Below are 16,685 nucleotides of genomic sequence, written 5' to 3'. Positions count from 1 at the left end.
ACTATCTAAAAATAATGAATTTACAATCTATACATTAGAATATTACCCAGAACCCACAAATGTTTATTATTGTTATAAATGATGGGAGATAAGCAAGGCATCACAATGTGGGAGATATACTAATGTACTCACAAGGTTATTTTATTGGGTTAAAGATGTAATATGTCAATTCAGTGACAAATTCGTTTACCAGCAGAGAAGGTCTTAATTCAAGCATGTTGAAGTAAAGCTTAGTGCATAGGGTGGTTAAAATACAAAATATATGCATATAAAAGTATATTTTAACACATTTCAAATCAATTTCTAGCTTGTGAGGTAATAAGTTAAAATTGAGCACCAATATAAATTTTGTTTAGTGTCTTGTTTTTTTATTTTTTATTAAAAAAAATCTTTTTATTTGCCGTTACAAATTCTTCATGCACACTTGGCATCGGCTGATGTTAGTTCGAATCAGCCCTGCTTTCAATGTATCAGCAGAAGGAGAACTCTGGAAAGTCTGATCAATAGTTGTAAGCCAGAAGCTATACTTATTTGCAAAGTAGTGGCAGGTCCCACGGGCACCATTGCATTCAATGAAAGGAGTGGCCCTAAAGTCTTCCAAACAGCTGCCAGGGGAGGACAAGGACTGTCCACCACCCTCATCTCCAGCTGCAGTGTGCTGTATCAAAGAAAGAAGAGTAAAACATCAGGAATTGGGCACATACAACTTATAAATTGATTATATATATATATATATATATATATCTATATATATAATGACATTTAGAATGCGCAAAATGTCAAGAGTATCACATAATACCAATAAAGGCAGGACATTTTGGATTATTTGTTAACGATTATACATTTGGATTTCTGCTGTAAAATGCAAATAAGATATATATATATTTTCCATTTTCAGTTATTTGTGTCATATGCTTGTTTGGTTTTTAAGAAGATTTTTAAAGAATGATTCTAAAATCAAGCAGATTCTGTAATTGATATTTTCTGTAATTTAAATTGTAGTCTACTGTAAGTAAACGTCAAAATAAAAAAGACTGCATAATGTTTCATTTTGCACTGGATCCCATTGTATACAAAACAGAAAAATGTTCTGGCACTTGATGGGTAAATGTGCAACACCCCTATTGGGCATAAGATGACTGGTAGCAATGGCATGTAGCATATTTTATCATATGACACGTGTACACAATAGTTGAATAAGAGTTTGACTGGCTTGAAATGTCATATCTTTTATATAAGGAAAAAAGGATTACCATGAGGAAGGAATATCCAATCCATAAACTCCTCCAGCCTGCAGGGCAGTGTGGGATAGACATATCTTGGCTGTGGACAGCAACAGCAACTGCTGGAGCCTCGCAGACTGTACAACGGCTAATGTATGGTTTAATCTCTTCTTCAACTACTGGCATCATTGGAAGGGGAGCTGTGGTTGAGAGCCAGTAGGATTTATCATTACGACTGGCGTAGTAGCAAACGTCACCTGGATTGCAGTACAGGAAAGGCATTGTACTGAAACGCTGCAGACATGATCCAGCCAGACCTGTGGATACAAAACAGAGTTCACTTTCCATCCTTGGTGTGTGCCAAGTTCATGTACTGTCCATGTCCAAGTGAAATAGTTCATAATACTATACCATTACTTAATGTTAACTGAATAACCTCATTTTACTATTAAAGCTTCCCACCTCACTAGAGAACACTGAACTGTTTATTATCCATTAGCCCAAACACAACATTCTAGATTAATATTTATACAAATATATAATCCAAAGATAAGTAGATGTGCACAATGTAGGTATATATTGGCCTTCCCCACTGAGTGCACAAAAATATAGTTTATTTTATAAGAAATAAAATACCCAAATCTTGGTTGTGTGCCTTTTCCTGTCCTTCAAAATATAACAGACTATATCCGCTCCATAACTTGGCCATGCCAACAGGGCACATTGGTTCTTGGTCAGTCTGGCTGTGCTTCACCAGGAGATAGCCAATGTTGACGCTTCTTCCTGGCATACCTGGCAGCCCTGGAGTACCTGGTGACCCAGGAACACCTGCAAAACATGCGCCATACATCATCAGCTGCAAGGGCACAACATGATTGATGCAAACCTGACTTAGGGGAAGGTGGTGCAGACAGATGTCTAGAGCATGCAAAGCGAAACTTTGAAGTTTTATGGTGCTTGAATTTCATATTTTATGTCACATAACAGATTTAATGACCTTAATCCTTCCAACCAATTCTGAAAGCATAAATAAAACAAAGGTTTTACACATTACTCTGTAATACAAAATGCTAAAACATGAGCTAAAATGAAACACGAACAGTAGCCAGTCAGAGGGTTGGTGTCTGGCTGCTGGTTGTCTGTACATGCGCTGGAAAGACAAGGGTTGGACTTTCTGCTGGTCTAGTGGGGTAGGAGAAAAATCTCTGGCCTCTATGGCACAGATATATTTTGCAATGTTCTCTTGATGTATCAAATGCATTAATCTCCTTGCTTGAAAGATTTTAAGATCATTCCTTGCACCAACACAAGGTGGCAGGCTCAAAAACACAGAGTATCAATTTAGGATGAATTCAATTTATTTTATCTCATTGGTTGTTTACCTTTATAACCAGTGGGACCTCTTTCTCCCATGGATCCTGATTCTCCTCTGTAGCCAGGTGTAGCAGGCCAACCTGTTATACCAGGTAATCCTTCTTTACCAGGTACACCTGTAAAACCTAAAGAGGCAGAAAAACATACAGTAAGAGACCACTTTATTGCATAATAGTACCACACAGATAATATTATCAAATGTATCCAAGCATACCTTTATCTCCTGGAGGACCTTTAGGTCCAACATCACCTGGGACACCATGTGGACCAACAATTCCATGAGGCCCTGGAACTCCGCGATCTGCTATTAATTGCCTTGGCGCAGGTGGCAAACCTGGAATGCCTTGAGGTCCCTGCAAGCCTTTTAAAACATAAAAGGGAACATTTTGTTTTTCCCCATATTCAAAGTGACCCTCATATACTCCTCAATGTGTGCATGTTTATACACTTGTGTATAGAATGAAACAATACCGTGTTGAGTATAATAATGCTAGTTCACAGAGCCCACACATTTTACTGCTACAACTCCTGCAGTAACTGAAATAACCCAGATGAAAACACATTAAGGGCGGGCTGGGCCATGGGGCAATTGACCCCCAGGTCGCCCTGAATCTAAATTAAACAGCCGTGTGGCCGCCCACTGAAGTGGCTGATTCGGCCGTGCCAGGGCTGTCTTTAATGCAGGGCAAAAGCCTTCAGCATTGCCACTGCAGCCACTGCGGCTGCAGTAGCTTTAAAATCATTAAGCGGCCGGCGTGCCTGCACCATGCCGCTCAGTGCCTCAGTGAGGATCTTTGTGTCGCCCCTTTGAAGGGGGCGCTCACATGGAACAGCTCCTCGTGAAAGGGAGAAGAGCACGTCGGAGGAGAGCAGTCTGCAGAGAAGGAAGCCAGCAAAAAAGTAAGTATTAAAAAAATTAAAAAAAAGTGTTGGGGTGGTAGGTTGAATGGGACCCATATTCAAAGGGGGGCTGATTTGGGACAACAATTAAATACAAAAAGTGGGTTGCTGGCGGGTATAAGTACACAACAGTGTGATTGGGGCATCACATAAATCAATACACAAAGTGGGGTGGGTGGCTGGGGGCAATACACAAGGGTACATTAACTAGTACAAAAGGGGGAATCAATACACAAGGGGGGCTGGCTGGGGACATCACATACGAAACCATACACACCAGGATAGGCTCTGCCACACCGACACCCAAACACATGCACCAACGCCCTCCTGAATTTGTAGTTACTTCAGGAGACAAAACTTTCTAGACCCAGAAATCAGTACTGATGTACTCCCAATCCCATCACATTACATCAATATTTGTTAGAAAATCAGGAAAAGATGGGCATGGATGGTGGGCTGATTCGGTGGCGCAACGGGCCCCATTGACTAGACTTGCCCCCCAAGCCTTAGGCTGCCAGTCCATGGCTAGATTACACATATTTAAAAATTAATATTTTATCACAGCTTACATCTGAAGGGATGTTTTGTATGGTCTTCAGAAACAGCCATTACTAATCTAATATTCTCCTATGGCCCCTGACTGGGTAGTACAGCAACAGAATTAAGAGTTTAATTAGCTTCAACACCTGTTAAATTGCCACGTGCCTTTAATATAGAAACATACAAAAAAAGCATTTAGTCAAGGACCTTAACATGAAGAGATCTTGTCCTCTCACCCTCTGCAGTTTGGTGTTAGGGGGCAAAAACCACAAAGTCATTACATTTACGGTTATGGATATAACACATTGTATGTTTTGTCGTAATTGACATTAAAATTGTAGACATTTTGTAGACTCACCTGCTGGTCCCCTGTCACCTTTCACTCCTTGAGGTCCCCTTTCTCCTGTAAATCCAGTTATTCCAATAAACCCCATCACTCCTTGGTCACCTTTATGACCTGTTAATTTAAAAATATAATATAATTTGCATGTATTTTACTAATGTATTTATGGAAAACCTGAAAGAAAGAATGTATTGATTGGAAAACACCAATTATTGAACAATTTTCTTGAAAAGCACTTTTTACCAGTGACAATAAGCAAGATGGAATAGAGCATGTGAAGTAATTAACAAGTTAGGTTTGGCTAGTATTTGCACATTTTTAAGCAAATCATATTTCCTAATGTATAGGAAGCTCTCTTCGTGATCACCCACCAACCATTTCTCACCTTAACAACTCTCTAGATCCCACACATCTCCAGAATGTCATGCATATGGCACCCATCAACGTCACAAAATTCATATACCTCACTCAGCATATATGGCAATATGTACACTAGACTTGTTCTTTTCTCTTCTGTCTTCCTTCTTCATCTGCATATCCGCAGACATGACCTCCCCGTGAAATGACTTTCGGTGGTTCCTCTCCCAAAATTGGAGGATTGGAGAGAGAAGATCACTGAACGCTCCGCCATTTTTGTTCATGGGAGGCTATTTTGGGTAAAATGGCGAAGTTTCTGGGAACACCCCCTCCCTTGATCATCTAATCGGAGAAGAGGACATCACCGGAAGCGCCACCATTTTTGCAGAAATTCAGCAGGAGGTCATGTCCGCGGAGATGTGGATGAAGAAAGAAGACTGAAGACAGACACTCACAAACAAATAGTACTCAAAAGGCACCAACCTTTTAGCTATACAACAAAAACAATGATATGGAACATACATTTTTTGGGATGAGAAAATATATATTTGATACCTTTTGGTCCAGAGATACCAGGGATTCCAGTAAAGCCTTGTGGTCCTCTGTCACCAGGAATTCCTTTGGCACCGTAATTTCCTTGTAGCCCAAATAGTCCTTCTACTCCTTTTGTTCCCGGCAAAGCGTAAATACCTGGACTTCCTTGTGAACCTGGAAAACCTGAAAGACCATCCAGTTAAAGCAGCAGTCTATCGGTGTCATTAATACTGTATATTCACATTACCATAAAACTAAACTGATTTCAGATAGCTCAAACAAATATACATAGTTCAAACCATTAACCACTGCCTGAAATTCAGTTAACAGTTGCCACAATGGGTAGGCCAGAGAACATGGCCATAAGCTTTAAAGATTGATCCATGGAACCAGATGCCTTGGCTGTTCAAATCACATACTTTTAAAAGCTATTACTTTGCTAGGGCCAAGATGTACAACTTTCACAAAAACAACAAATGTAATGCTCTATTAATATAGCTTTTACAAGAGACAAACATGTTACCTGGTAACCCGCTAAGTCCTGGATCTCCCACATCTCCGGGTATTCCAGATATATTGGAAAACCCTGGCAGGCCACGTGGTCCAAGCAATCCGGGAAGACCTCTAAAGCCAGGTAAACCTAAGAGGAGGAGAAGTTGGTTTATTAGATTACAATCAGGCAATATGTCTGCAACTTCAAAAAAATAGGAATACATAGGACTGCAAAGAAAGACAGTGGATATTCTGTATTGGAGTTCGATGTACTGTTGGTCTTTACCTATTTCATCTGTAAGCTGTGCATTTAAACATTTGCAAAATATTTTATAAATGAGAAAAAAGGCTATTTTGAATCTCTGACACTTCAGTACAGACAATGCGAATGATGCAGTGGCGAAGATCTTTAATGTAATAAAGTGATCTATAAAAATGTATCAACATTTAATACATAATAAATGACAAATACATATTTCTCCGTCTTGGGGAAGGTGGCACATAACTGTATTCATCATTTCATTCATAGATCCAAACACCAGCTGTGTTTACCACAGACAACCTACTAAGGTAGTCAAAAATAAAACATTAATGTACTTCCTTTGAAAGAGGCTTTCACCTTTGTAGTCTATCTTAAAACTTTGTCTGCCACTGATAATTAAAAAGTTAGATTAGAATAGATTAGTAGACCGCATCATTAATCACTCAATCTGTATTTGGATTCCTGGAAAAAGACTCCAAGGACCTATATGGTACTAGCGTGTGTGGATGGCCATACTCAAGAGCCAATGCTCACAATCATGCCAATGCATTACCTAATACAAAGCACCAGAATGCAATACCAAGTAAATGGTATACACAAAACAATGAAGAAAAGGGGTACTACAAATTAATTGTCATTTACATCTATTTCACAATAATATGTAACATATGTATATGACAAGCAAAAGCAAGATCAATTTCCAATGATGTGAACCATGCATCATATTTCAACAAACATCTAAATAAAATAACATACATCATTGTATTATAGTTTACTCCTTATTTTGTGAGATTTTAGACATTTATACATCAATATTCATTTTGAAAAATCTCAAAAATATGACTAACCTGAGTCCCCTCTGCTTCCTTTAGCACCTGGCTCACCAGGGAGGCCAACGACTGTGCTATAATCGCCTGGTTCGCCCTTGGAACCGCCGAGGCCTTTCATCCCTGGCACACCAAAATTATCTGCTCCTGTTTAGGGAAAATCACAAAAGTTCGTATTCCTGTCTGTTTTTTGGACTGATAGTTAGTGCTGGATTGGAAATGGCTGTACCTGGTTCTCCTTGATATCCTTTTGTACCTCGTAGGCCATCAAGTCCCGAGATTCCTCTTAAACCGGGAAAGCCTGTCACAAAAAACACACACTTATCTGTCTGATGAAGAAAAATGCCAACCCAGCCAGTACCATAGTCCCAAATCACATATACTGTATACTGACTGCACAACAATGTTATTTTACTGTACTTATTCCAGTATTCAAGTCTGTGTCTGGGTAATTAAAATGTCCCACGATTAAAACGTAACCCAGATGTGCAGATTTTTTTTATCTGCTTCCTCAACACTAATATTTAGGGGATTATAACATATACCTACAACAAATGTACTGCAACTCTTCGCATTTCTAACACACAACATGAGTATACTGAACAGTGGTGTTTCTTCTGGTCTACATGCACATTTAAAGAAATTTGGTTGGAAGCATCTAATGTAATGTCTACACTCACCTTGCTGACCAGGTAAACCTGGGTTTCCAACATTTCCTTTACTACCATCAATTCCTGGAAATCCTTGATCTCCCGGGGAGCCTGGTAATCCAACCTGGCCGGGAAAACCTGTAGCAGAAGGAAAACATTTCATCCAGTTTGTCATAATGCTAATGACATATATCCATCTCAAAAGGCAAAAAACTTAAAACTTGGCTATCTCATACTCGATAAGGCTCTTATGAGCAACAAGTCAATAACAATCAATCTAAAATAAAATGAAGGTGCTTGTTAGTTGGCAATAAAATTGCAGCAACAAAACTCCAACTCACAAATTCTGTAAAGCCAACTCACATTTGCAATCAAAGAAAAAAAACCCCAAAAACTTGCATACACTCCCATGCAGGACATGTATAAATATCTGAATGCACGCGGGTTGAAAAAAGAAGACAACTTGCAAATTAACTGCCTGCAACTGCCTGTGGCTGTACAGTGAATCCGAATGCCCTCACCTGTAAGTCACAGGTACTTGTAAAACCCACAAACAGTAAAATAGTGAATATGTGAGTTGCGTTGTGAGTGTTAGCACGAAGGTTCAAGTGCAGACTAAATTGGATCTCTTCTTATAGACTCCACTTCTACTGGAGGACCCTAGAGTCAAGGGCTTTGATGGCCAGAAATCTTTTTGTATTTAGTGAATGTCCTATTAAAGGGAGAGGTCACCTTGTAGCCCTTTTTCTCCTGGTTGTCCGGTTTGTCCTTTTACACCTTCAATGCCTGGCAAACCATTATCTCCTGCTGTTCCCTTTTCTCCAGGTGTTCCTCTCAGTCCTGAAAAGAAAGAGGTCTTCGGTTATCTCAAATAAAGTGAAAAGGATCCCAGACGTCCAGCAGAAGCGGTAGAGGCTAATATGGTGAGGGAGTTTAAACATGCACGGCATAGCCAAATGGTTATCCTGAATCTAAGACAAGACTAAAACTTATTAAGGTTTGAGTCTTTACATGACTAAGGTCGAGTAGTTCTTATAAGCCATCAGATTGTATGTTACTATTTTTGCCACAGACTGGTGTATTGTGAGAGACGAAAACATCTGTACTAGTAGGTTGGTACCAATAACATGGGTAGTCCCAACATTATTGTCTGAGAAATGATTGTTCTTCTACATTGAATAATATTATTATGGATGTATAATTTAATTATAATTATCCACCTTCTTCTTAAAAGTGGGAGAAGTAAATACCTGGCAGTCCAGAATCACCAGGTTCACCCTTCGCTCCCCTTTCTCCAGGTAAATCTATGATGTCTCCTGGGTCTCCTGTAGATCCAGGTACAGAATCAGATTTTACATGTTATAATGACTTTGTATTTATTGTCAATAATTGTGACCTAGTATTGATTTTAGTACAAACCTCTTTCTCCAAGATCACCTCTATCACCTGGAAACCCAAAGAGACCAGGAAGCCCCTTTGTTCCCTGCAAGAAAAAAAGTATTGTTTAGTAGTTGTCTTGATCCATTAGGTTATAATAATAATAATAATAATTTCATAATTAGTATTTCCAATTGATTTCCTTTATTTCTCTCTCGTATACATTAATCTGTCTAAATTGGACATGTGATTTTACATTACACAATTCTATTAAACACTTATTTCCATACAATTTGTTACTAAGCTTTTTCATTTTGGGTCTTGCAATAAAAGAAGAGTGATAGTATGTTCCACTGTCTTACTCTGGGGCCTGTGAATCCAGGGAATCCAGGAATGCCTGGTGGGCCAACTTGTCCCGGCAGCCCAGGAACACCACCTGGGCCCAGGTCTCCAGATTCTCCTTTTTCACCAGAGTCAAAGCTTGGCATGCCCGGTAAACCTGGTATTCCTGGCTGACCAGGAGAACCAGGCATTCCTTTACTGCCTAGGGGAAAGAAAAAAAGTTTTAATAAAAGCATATACATCTGCTCATGTAGTTCACTCTGGGCCAAACTGAAGTTTCTTTCACTTTGTAAAGTGTGGGTCTTTTAGCAATCTAGGGTGATCACTGCCATGTGAATGGATGTTCAGTGTTTAGTGGTTAGTTGAGTTAAAGGGACAGTCTAATGTCCCTGACACCCCTACTATAGAATAATGTATATTAAAGTACTGAGTGTGTATACATTGTGCATAAAGTGGGAGCACTTTACTATGCATTCTTCCAAAACATGAAAGAAGAACACTTATCTGACCCTGAATTTGCAGCCATTCTACGAATTGTCTTTCTTCCCGAAGCAGCCTATCAGTGGCAGGAAGTTGCTCCCTTGGAAATCAATGGTAAGACTGGGGTCTAAAAAGACTCCTGCATGCATTGATCTGCAGGACCAGCATTGGAGCGGACTGGTGGTGAGTTCATCACATGCAGTGAGATGCATTCATCTGAAATTATCTCATGCAGGACATGTAGCTGGAGGAGGCAGAATCCCCCAATACATTTACAAAACGCACCACACGAAAATTGAAAGAGGCCATGTATCTCCTTAAAGTGCCTATGATGGTAGTAGTGTCCCTTTATGGTTTAACTCCACTGAGGGTGCATGTCCTCACACGCTTAACACAATTTACACTAATCTGCAACATGCAAGTTGACATCTAAGTCCCTCTGGTGTGTGTGGGTCTATTCAAGCAACACTTTTTTTTTTTATAAAAAAATCCAGCTTTTACTTTTTAATTTGCCCCTTTCCTTCAGCCGAAAATTAGGATTCTTGGCTTTGCGCATTATCATTGGATGGGCCCCAAAAAAATTAAATTATCTTTTTTCCCCGGTTTTGTTGGATCTCACCATCTCCTCTGCTCCGACCCACTACTTGTCAATGTATCAGCTGAGAGAGTGTCCTCACTGAGAATTCAATGAATGCAGAAGCCCAAGTAGGCTGGAACGTGTATTCAGCAAAGAAACCAAACTTGAAAACAGCTTCTTTATGTGTACGTTAAAGAGCAAGTGAAATTGCTAGTAAACTGTTTAGTTGTCCAGCTCTACAATCACTGTCTTTCTGTTTACATAGTACTCCAGAATGGAGTTACTTTGTATTTTGTGTATTATTTTATTTGTACTGTAACAATAAATCTGTTGGATTGAACCTATTTTTTCCTCTTTTCTATTTTTTTTATGGAAGTAAAGATCCTGCAACATGAATAAGATATCACAACATATAAGTCCCAGCTCGCAAGCAGCTTGGCTTACTGAATCTTCATGCTGATGCATGCAAGATCAGGCGGTCTAATGACTGTTTGGTCTCCTCTCTTTAGAAGAGGAAAATATAGGAACACCTCAATAAAAAGACTGAATGCTCTGCAGGCAACAAAAAATTCCTATTCGTTTTAAAATGGATATCTGTAATATTAACATTACAGAACATGCATACAAAGTGAAAAGTCTTACCCTTATGTCCAGTGAATCCTATAAATCCAGGGGTGCCGTGATCTCCTTTCTCCCCCTTCACAACCACAAGCATCTCTGGTTTTATGTGGGGTGGCTCCCCCGGTTTCCCAATTGTCCCACGATCCCCTATAGAAGAAGTCATATTTATGTTAAAAAATCCAAAGTTTGAGAAGTTTCAGCTACACCAAGAAAGCAGTGTTTATAGGATGCCTCATTGTGTTTAAAACAGTGTCCACGTAGCCCATAGGCTGCTTGTGCTTTTCAGTACTCAACATACCTACAAATCCCTTCTATGTTATTGAATCTGGTGGTGCCTGGAACCTCAGACTAAGCTTCTGAATAGTAAGTGGCTATCCCATGTGAAAATCTAGATATCATCTACTTGAAAAGTTTCAATTTGTCAATAAATTTTATTGAAAACATTTGTTAATGATATTTCATGGTATATAATGCCACATTATAAGCCACCGCAAAATTGATTATTAACCAATACCTTTTGTGCCTAGAACACCTTGGATCCCTTTTACTCCAGGAAAACCAGGATTTCCAGTCTCTCCCTTAATTCCTCTCCATGCAGGCCTTCCCTTAACACCTTTCATTCCCTGGAAACCATCCATACCAGCGGATCCTTTTTCACCTTGAGTATTTAAAAAGAAAAATAATTATTAATTATCATTAAAATATCATTGAATACCTACACTTTTGTCATACAATAGAATGGGGCAACCAGCTGTACGAGTCAAGATGGCAAGCCTACCGAGATGGCTGCTTTGAAATTGACACAATTGAACATTATGTTGTTTCATACCTTATTCTGTGTCATTTATCTGATTATTCTTTGTGGGTTAAAAACTTTACAGAACATCAGCAGCATGACTTACCTTTTGCACCTGGGAGACCATCCATGCCTTTTAGACCAGGAAAGCCAGGTTCACCTTGTCTGCCTCTAACGCCAACAAATCCCACATCCCCCGTATCTCCGGGTAAACCCTTCATGCCAACTGGACCAGGAGGTCCCTGTTCTCCTTCATCGCCCCTCTGTCCACGTGGCCCTGCATATTACAAAAAACAAAGCCATGGCCATATATATGCTGAAACTTTTAAAGCAATATCTATTCACCTGTGGTATTAAAATGTATGAACATGAAATACATGGATTCCTTATGGATTTATTATTCCGCCCAGGGATACACTTGGAAGCTTTTGCCTAAAAATGTGTGATTTTTTTCCCAATTACTACAACAAAAAATATTGTGTTCATTTTGATCAACGGGTCTATTTATTAATATGAGAGTCTGCATAAGAGCTGCACATTTTAAATACTTGATATCGATATGCAATGAAAAGGGCCAATCCTAGGAAGCTTAAGAAGAACTGAAATGTCCTTAAAAAATGTGATATCAAGAAGCTGAATTATTGAAATATTAGGTGTATTTCGTACACCTTGTTTTTTGTTTTTTTTTTGGAGTGGGGGGGTCAATGTCTTCACTTTTGCAAAATGTGCGCTGGGCTATAAAATGTTAACCTTCCCCACTAATCATACAATGTGAACAACTTTTCTGTAGAAATTTTTCTCAGTTCAATATATTGCACGAGTAATTCCTGACACTTTATTCCTGGTGTTATCTGTACTGTGTGCAAAAAAAAAGCAACAATGAAGGGATAAAAATGCTGCACAGAACCAAAATACTCATTTCTAAATTTCAATCTGTCAGCTTTACACATAGCATCCAAATATAGAGGCACAAATAATCAAGGGCATCATGGTTAAGTTAGAAATAACTCCAATTTTGTTTAATAATTAGCCACCCTCAGTTTTACTTCCTAGCAAATAATTATACCCTATTATAAACTTCCAGATGCTTGATTCTCAGAATGCAGTTTTCTTCTACTTTTCGATGTCCTTCATAGTATTGTCAATCAAGCACTTTCCTCTGCATTCTTACACAAACTCCTGAAATCCTATTTTTATCATCTGTCCATTCAGAAAGTCTCCTCAATGAGTAGATCTTCTGTTGTCATCAAATGATGCCTTCACCACAGTCATCATTTACTTGTGTAACCCATGAGTTTGTGAAAACCCACTATGGTTTCCCTTTGAGATGCAACACGGTATAAAACCACATTCTCTAACCTGGAGCTCCTGGGTTTCCTTCTGCTCCTGCTGGCCCTGGCTTCCCTGGCATTCCTGGAAATCCAAAGGCTCCTGCTGGTCCTGGCAAGCCGCTGAAGCCAAGGACTCCGGGGTCACCCTGAACGCCTTTAAATCCGGGTATACCTGGTCTACCATGAACACCTAAATGGGGAAAAAGAAGTAGAGACAAACATTATAGGGAAACTACATCTTGAAAAATGGAAACGCATACAATTCTGTAAGGTAACACGATGCAGAATATATGTTACTTATTCAAAGCTCTCTTGATGCAAGGGGCTACTGCACATTGTGCACCACAAAAAGAAAACTAACCTCTGGCTCTGGCCTCTATCAACAGCCACTTACTACTTTTATAATTACTTAATATATGTATAGTTTATTGATTTATTCAGCAGGGCCATGCAACGGGCAAACAGAACACAACAAGTAGTGCATAACATAACAATTTGGACTGGGACAAAATGTAAGGAGGGCCCTGCTCAAATGACTTATCTTATCCTATCTCCAGTGTTAAAACGTGGAACCTCACACACAGAATAATCAATGACCATGTATTTAATCTATAGCTGCATAACTGATTCTTATCACATTCACCATATCGAGCTGCAGATTTACACAATGCAAACATTGCTGTTAAGCCAACACGGTTGAGGGATTGTTAGAGATACTGCACCTTGTAATCCCGATATGCCTTGATCCCCTTGTTGACCCTTTAGACCTGGGAGGCCAGGAAGTCCAATATCCCCACGGGGTCCAGAGGGTGCTCCTAGCACATCACCTGCAGCTCCTTTATTTCCTAGCAATCCCATTAAGCCAGGGTTTCCTGTAGGACCCGGTGCACCTGGAAATCCGGATAACCCAAGTTTACCCTTTTCTCCCCGTGGTCCTGGAAAGCCTGTAGAAGTGATTTAAAAAAAAGAAGGGTATTATTGTCACATTGACCATATCCAGGAGTCTTTGAGAGAAAGTTCGATAAAACGTATGTCACAAAGTACAGCTACATAATGGCCAAGTCAACAAACCATTGGTTTTTATTGCTTGTATCAGATGAAAAATAAGTGTTCAAACATATTGTGCTGTTTTCTTTTTTTTTAATTATAACAGTTCTAGTTTTTGGATGTTTTATCAGTTGCATATTGACCATTTGCATGTGTTCTTGTTCTTCTATCTTAGCTCTTGTTTCCACCAACATCAATTCAGCATATAGGTAATAATAATAGCCCTGTTAGAGACCACAGACTGTGAAAAAGGCAAATGATAAAGCATGAAAGGACGCGGCCAATCAAATAAACGTACTGAAGAATCTTGTTAAAGAATAATATAAAATATTTACCTGGTGGACCAGGTAGACTGTCATTCCCAGTATCCCCTCTGATTCCTTTGATGCCTTGAGCTCCATCTTCTCCCTGTGTACCTGGCTGTCCTTTTGGGCCCCTTAAACCTTGGAAAAAATACATGATAGATATTTCATGAATATTAATAAGGTAATCCTGTTAATAACTTAACATAAACATCTTTAACGCGGTACAAAATATTTGGGCCATAATTTGAAAAAAACATATTTGCTGCATGTGGAGGACTTTACATAGTAACATAGTAACATAGTAACATAGTTCATAAGGTTGAAAAAAGACCAAAGTCCATCAAGTTCAACCTATATACATATTGTGTCCCTACTGTGTTGATCCAGAGGAAGGCAAAAAACCCTTATGAAGCAGATGCCAATTGCCCCATACCAGGGGGAAAATTCCTTCCCGACTCCAAATATGGCAATCAGAATAAATCCCTGGATCAACGTTCTGTCCCTATTAATCTAATATCCATAACTTGTAATATTATTGCTTTCAAGAAACACGTCCAGGCTCCTTTTGAACTCTTTTATTGAGTTTACCATCACCACTTCCTCTGGCAGAGAGTTCCATAATCTCACCGCTCTTACTGTAAAGAACCCCCGTCTGTGCTGGTGTAGAAACCTTCTTTCCTCCAGCCGTAGAGGATGTCCCCTTGTTATAGATACAGTCCTGGGTATAAATAGGTCCTGGGAGTGATCTCTGTACTGTCCCCTTATATATTTATACATAGTTATTAAGTCCCCCTAAGCCGTCTTTTTTCCAAACTAAATAACCCCAATTCTGATAATCTTTCTGGGTACTGTAGTCCTTCCATTCCCCTTATTACTCTGGTTGCCCGTCTTTGAACCCTCTCCAGCTCCACTATATCTTTCTTGTACACTGGTGCCCAGTACTGTACACAGTATTCCATGTGTGGTCTGACTAGTGACTTGTACAGGGGTAGAATTATTTCCTTGTCGTGGGCATCTATGCCCCTTTTGATGCACCCCATGATTTTATTTGCCTTAGCAGCAGCTGCCTGACACTGGTCGCTACAGGTAAATTTACTGTTAACTAAAACTCCTAAGTCCTTTTCCATGTCAGTCGTCCCCAGTGTTTTCCCATTTAATACATATTCCCAGCCTGGATTTTTCTTCCCCATGTGCATAACCTTACATTTATCTGTGTTGAACCTCATCTGCCACATCCCAGCCCAAGCCTCCAACCTATGCAGATCCATTTGTAATCGTGCGCTGTCCTCTATTGTGTTAACCACGTTACAGAGCTTAGTATCGTCTGCAAAGATTGATACTTTACTATGCAATCCCTCTACAAGGTCATTAATAAATATATTAAAAAGAATAGGACCCAAAACTGACCCCTGTGGTACCCCACTAGCACTAGACTTTGAATGGATTTTAACAGATAATTGCATATTACTACATATTTTATTAAAATTCATATATTTCTATTATATTAGACATCCAAACATAGAAATAGTAGAGAATGACATTTACTGATTTGGCTAATAAATTTTTTTTAGTCTTGCATTCGAGGAGTACTGTCATAATTTATTTTATACAGAAAAATAGTGAATATGTAATCTGGGGATAATTGTAAATTTTCAGCCCAGCTGTGTTTTGCTATGAATAAGTACAATATGTGCTATGACAAACAGAACAAATGTATCTCACAGGGATCTTATAGAGTTCTATACCAATATAAAATATTACCATTAAATCCAGGTAATCCAGGAGGTCCGGGGGCTCCTGCAGGAGCTGGCGGGGCCACCAACGCACAGCCAGTACCTGCAAAGGGATATAAAGTTATACATATTTATGCTCAATATCCTAATTCAACTGCATATTTCCATCATAGAGAACACGAAGCACCCAATCATTCTCACTCCTAACGCAACAGAAGTACTAGTAACTAGTAACATTTTGCTGCTGATTCAAAATGACATGCCCACGTTTACTGTAACGCAAGTTAAATACATGGACAACCTGCTTGGCAATACACTATAAACTGGTACACTGTTCTGAACGTACATTAAAGCAAGAAGAAAACAAATGCTAAGAGATGCTGTTAGCTACATCGTCTACAAATAGCCTATCTCAGTAGAGATTATTCTTTTCTAAAGTCACTTGTCATCAGACATTTTTCTGCCTGAGCAACTGTAGTGTGGCCACTAGAGGGCGCCAACTGCTCACCTAGTCAGTGGAAGCCCATGGACCAAACATTTTGAGACATTATTTACCATTTCCATTATATGTGTG

General features: G+C 39.3%; 1 protein-coding gene across 1 annotated transcript in view; it reads right to left on the bottom strand.

Annotated features, from left to right (window-relative positions):
• Window positions 1–403: 403 nt before the first annotated feature.
• LOC149299948 (uncharacterized) overlaps window positions 404–16,685 on the bottom strand; it is a 60,961-nt gene continuing 44,679 nt past the window's right edge. Inside the window, exons 23-43 of the mRNA XM_089485884.1 lie at window positions 16,140–16,214; window positions 14,409–14,516; window positions 13,749–13,970; window positions 13,055–13,216; window positions 11,802–11,972; window positions 10,921–11,046; window positions 9,242–9,423; window positions 8,922–8,985; window positions 8,753–8,827; window positions 8,235–8,342; window positions 7,533–7,640; window positions 7,082–7,153; window positions 6,874–6,999; window positions 5,795–5,911; window positions 5,293–5,454; window positions 4,396–4,494; window positions 2,812–2,958; window positions 2,606–2,722; window positions 1,860–2,051; window positions 1,254–1,540; window positions 404–658 (exon numbers count right to left, since the gene is read on the bottom strand). Of these exons, the coding sequence (XP_089342010.1) occupies window positions 404–658; window positions 1,254–1,540; window positions 1,860–2,051; window positions 2,606–2,722; window positions 2,812–2,958; window positions 4,396–4,494; window positions 5,293–5,454; window positions 5,795–5,911; window positions 6,874–6,999; window positions 7,082–7,153; window positions 7,533–7,640; window positions 8,235–8,342; window positions 8,753–8,827; window positions 8,922–8,985; window positions 9,242–9,423; window positions 10,921–11,046; window positions 11,802–11,972; window positions 13,055–13,216; window positions 13,749–13,970; window positions 14,409–14,516; window positions 16,140–16,214 (2,975 nt within the window). The remainder of the gene's footprint in view (window positions 659–1,253; window positions 1,541–1,859; window positions 2,052–2,605; window positions 2,723–2,811; window positions 2,959–4,395; window positions 4,495–5,292; window positions 5,455–5,794; window positions 5,912–6,873; window positions 7,000–7,081; window positions 7,154–7,532; window positions 7,641–8,234; window positions 8,343–8,752; window positions 8,828–8,921; window positions 8,986–9,241; window positions 9,424–10,920; window positions 11,047–11,801; window positions 11,973–13,054; window positions 13,217–13,748; window positions 13,971–14,408; window positions 14,517–16,139; window positions 16,215–16,685) is intronic.

The sequence above is a fragment of the Sceloporus occidentalis genome, unplaced genomic scaffold (genome assembly GCF_023333645.1).
Source record: "Sceloporus occidentalis isolate IW3139 unplaced genomic scaffold, rSceOcc1.0.p SCAF_27, whole genome shotgun sequence".
NCBI classification, from domain to species: Eukaryota; Metazoa; Chordata; class Lepidosauria; order Squamata; family Phrynosomatidae; genus Sceloporus; species Sceloporus occidentalis.
The sequence above is the reverse complement of the archived record's forward strand: the minus strand, read 5'-3'. Positions and strand labels throughout refer to the sequence as shown.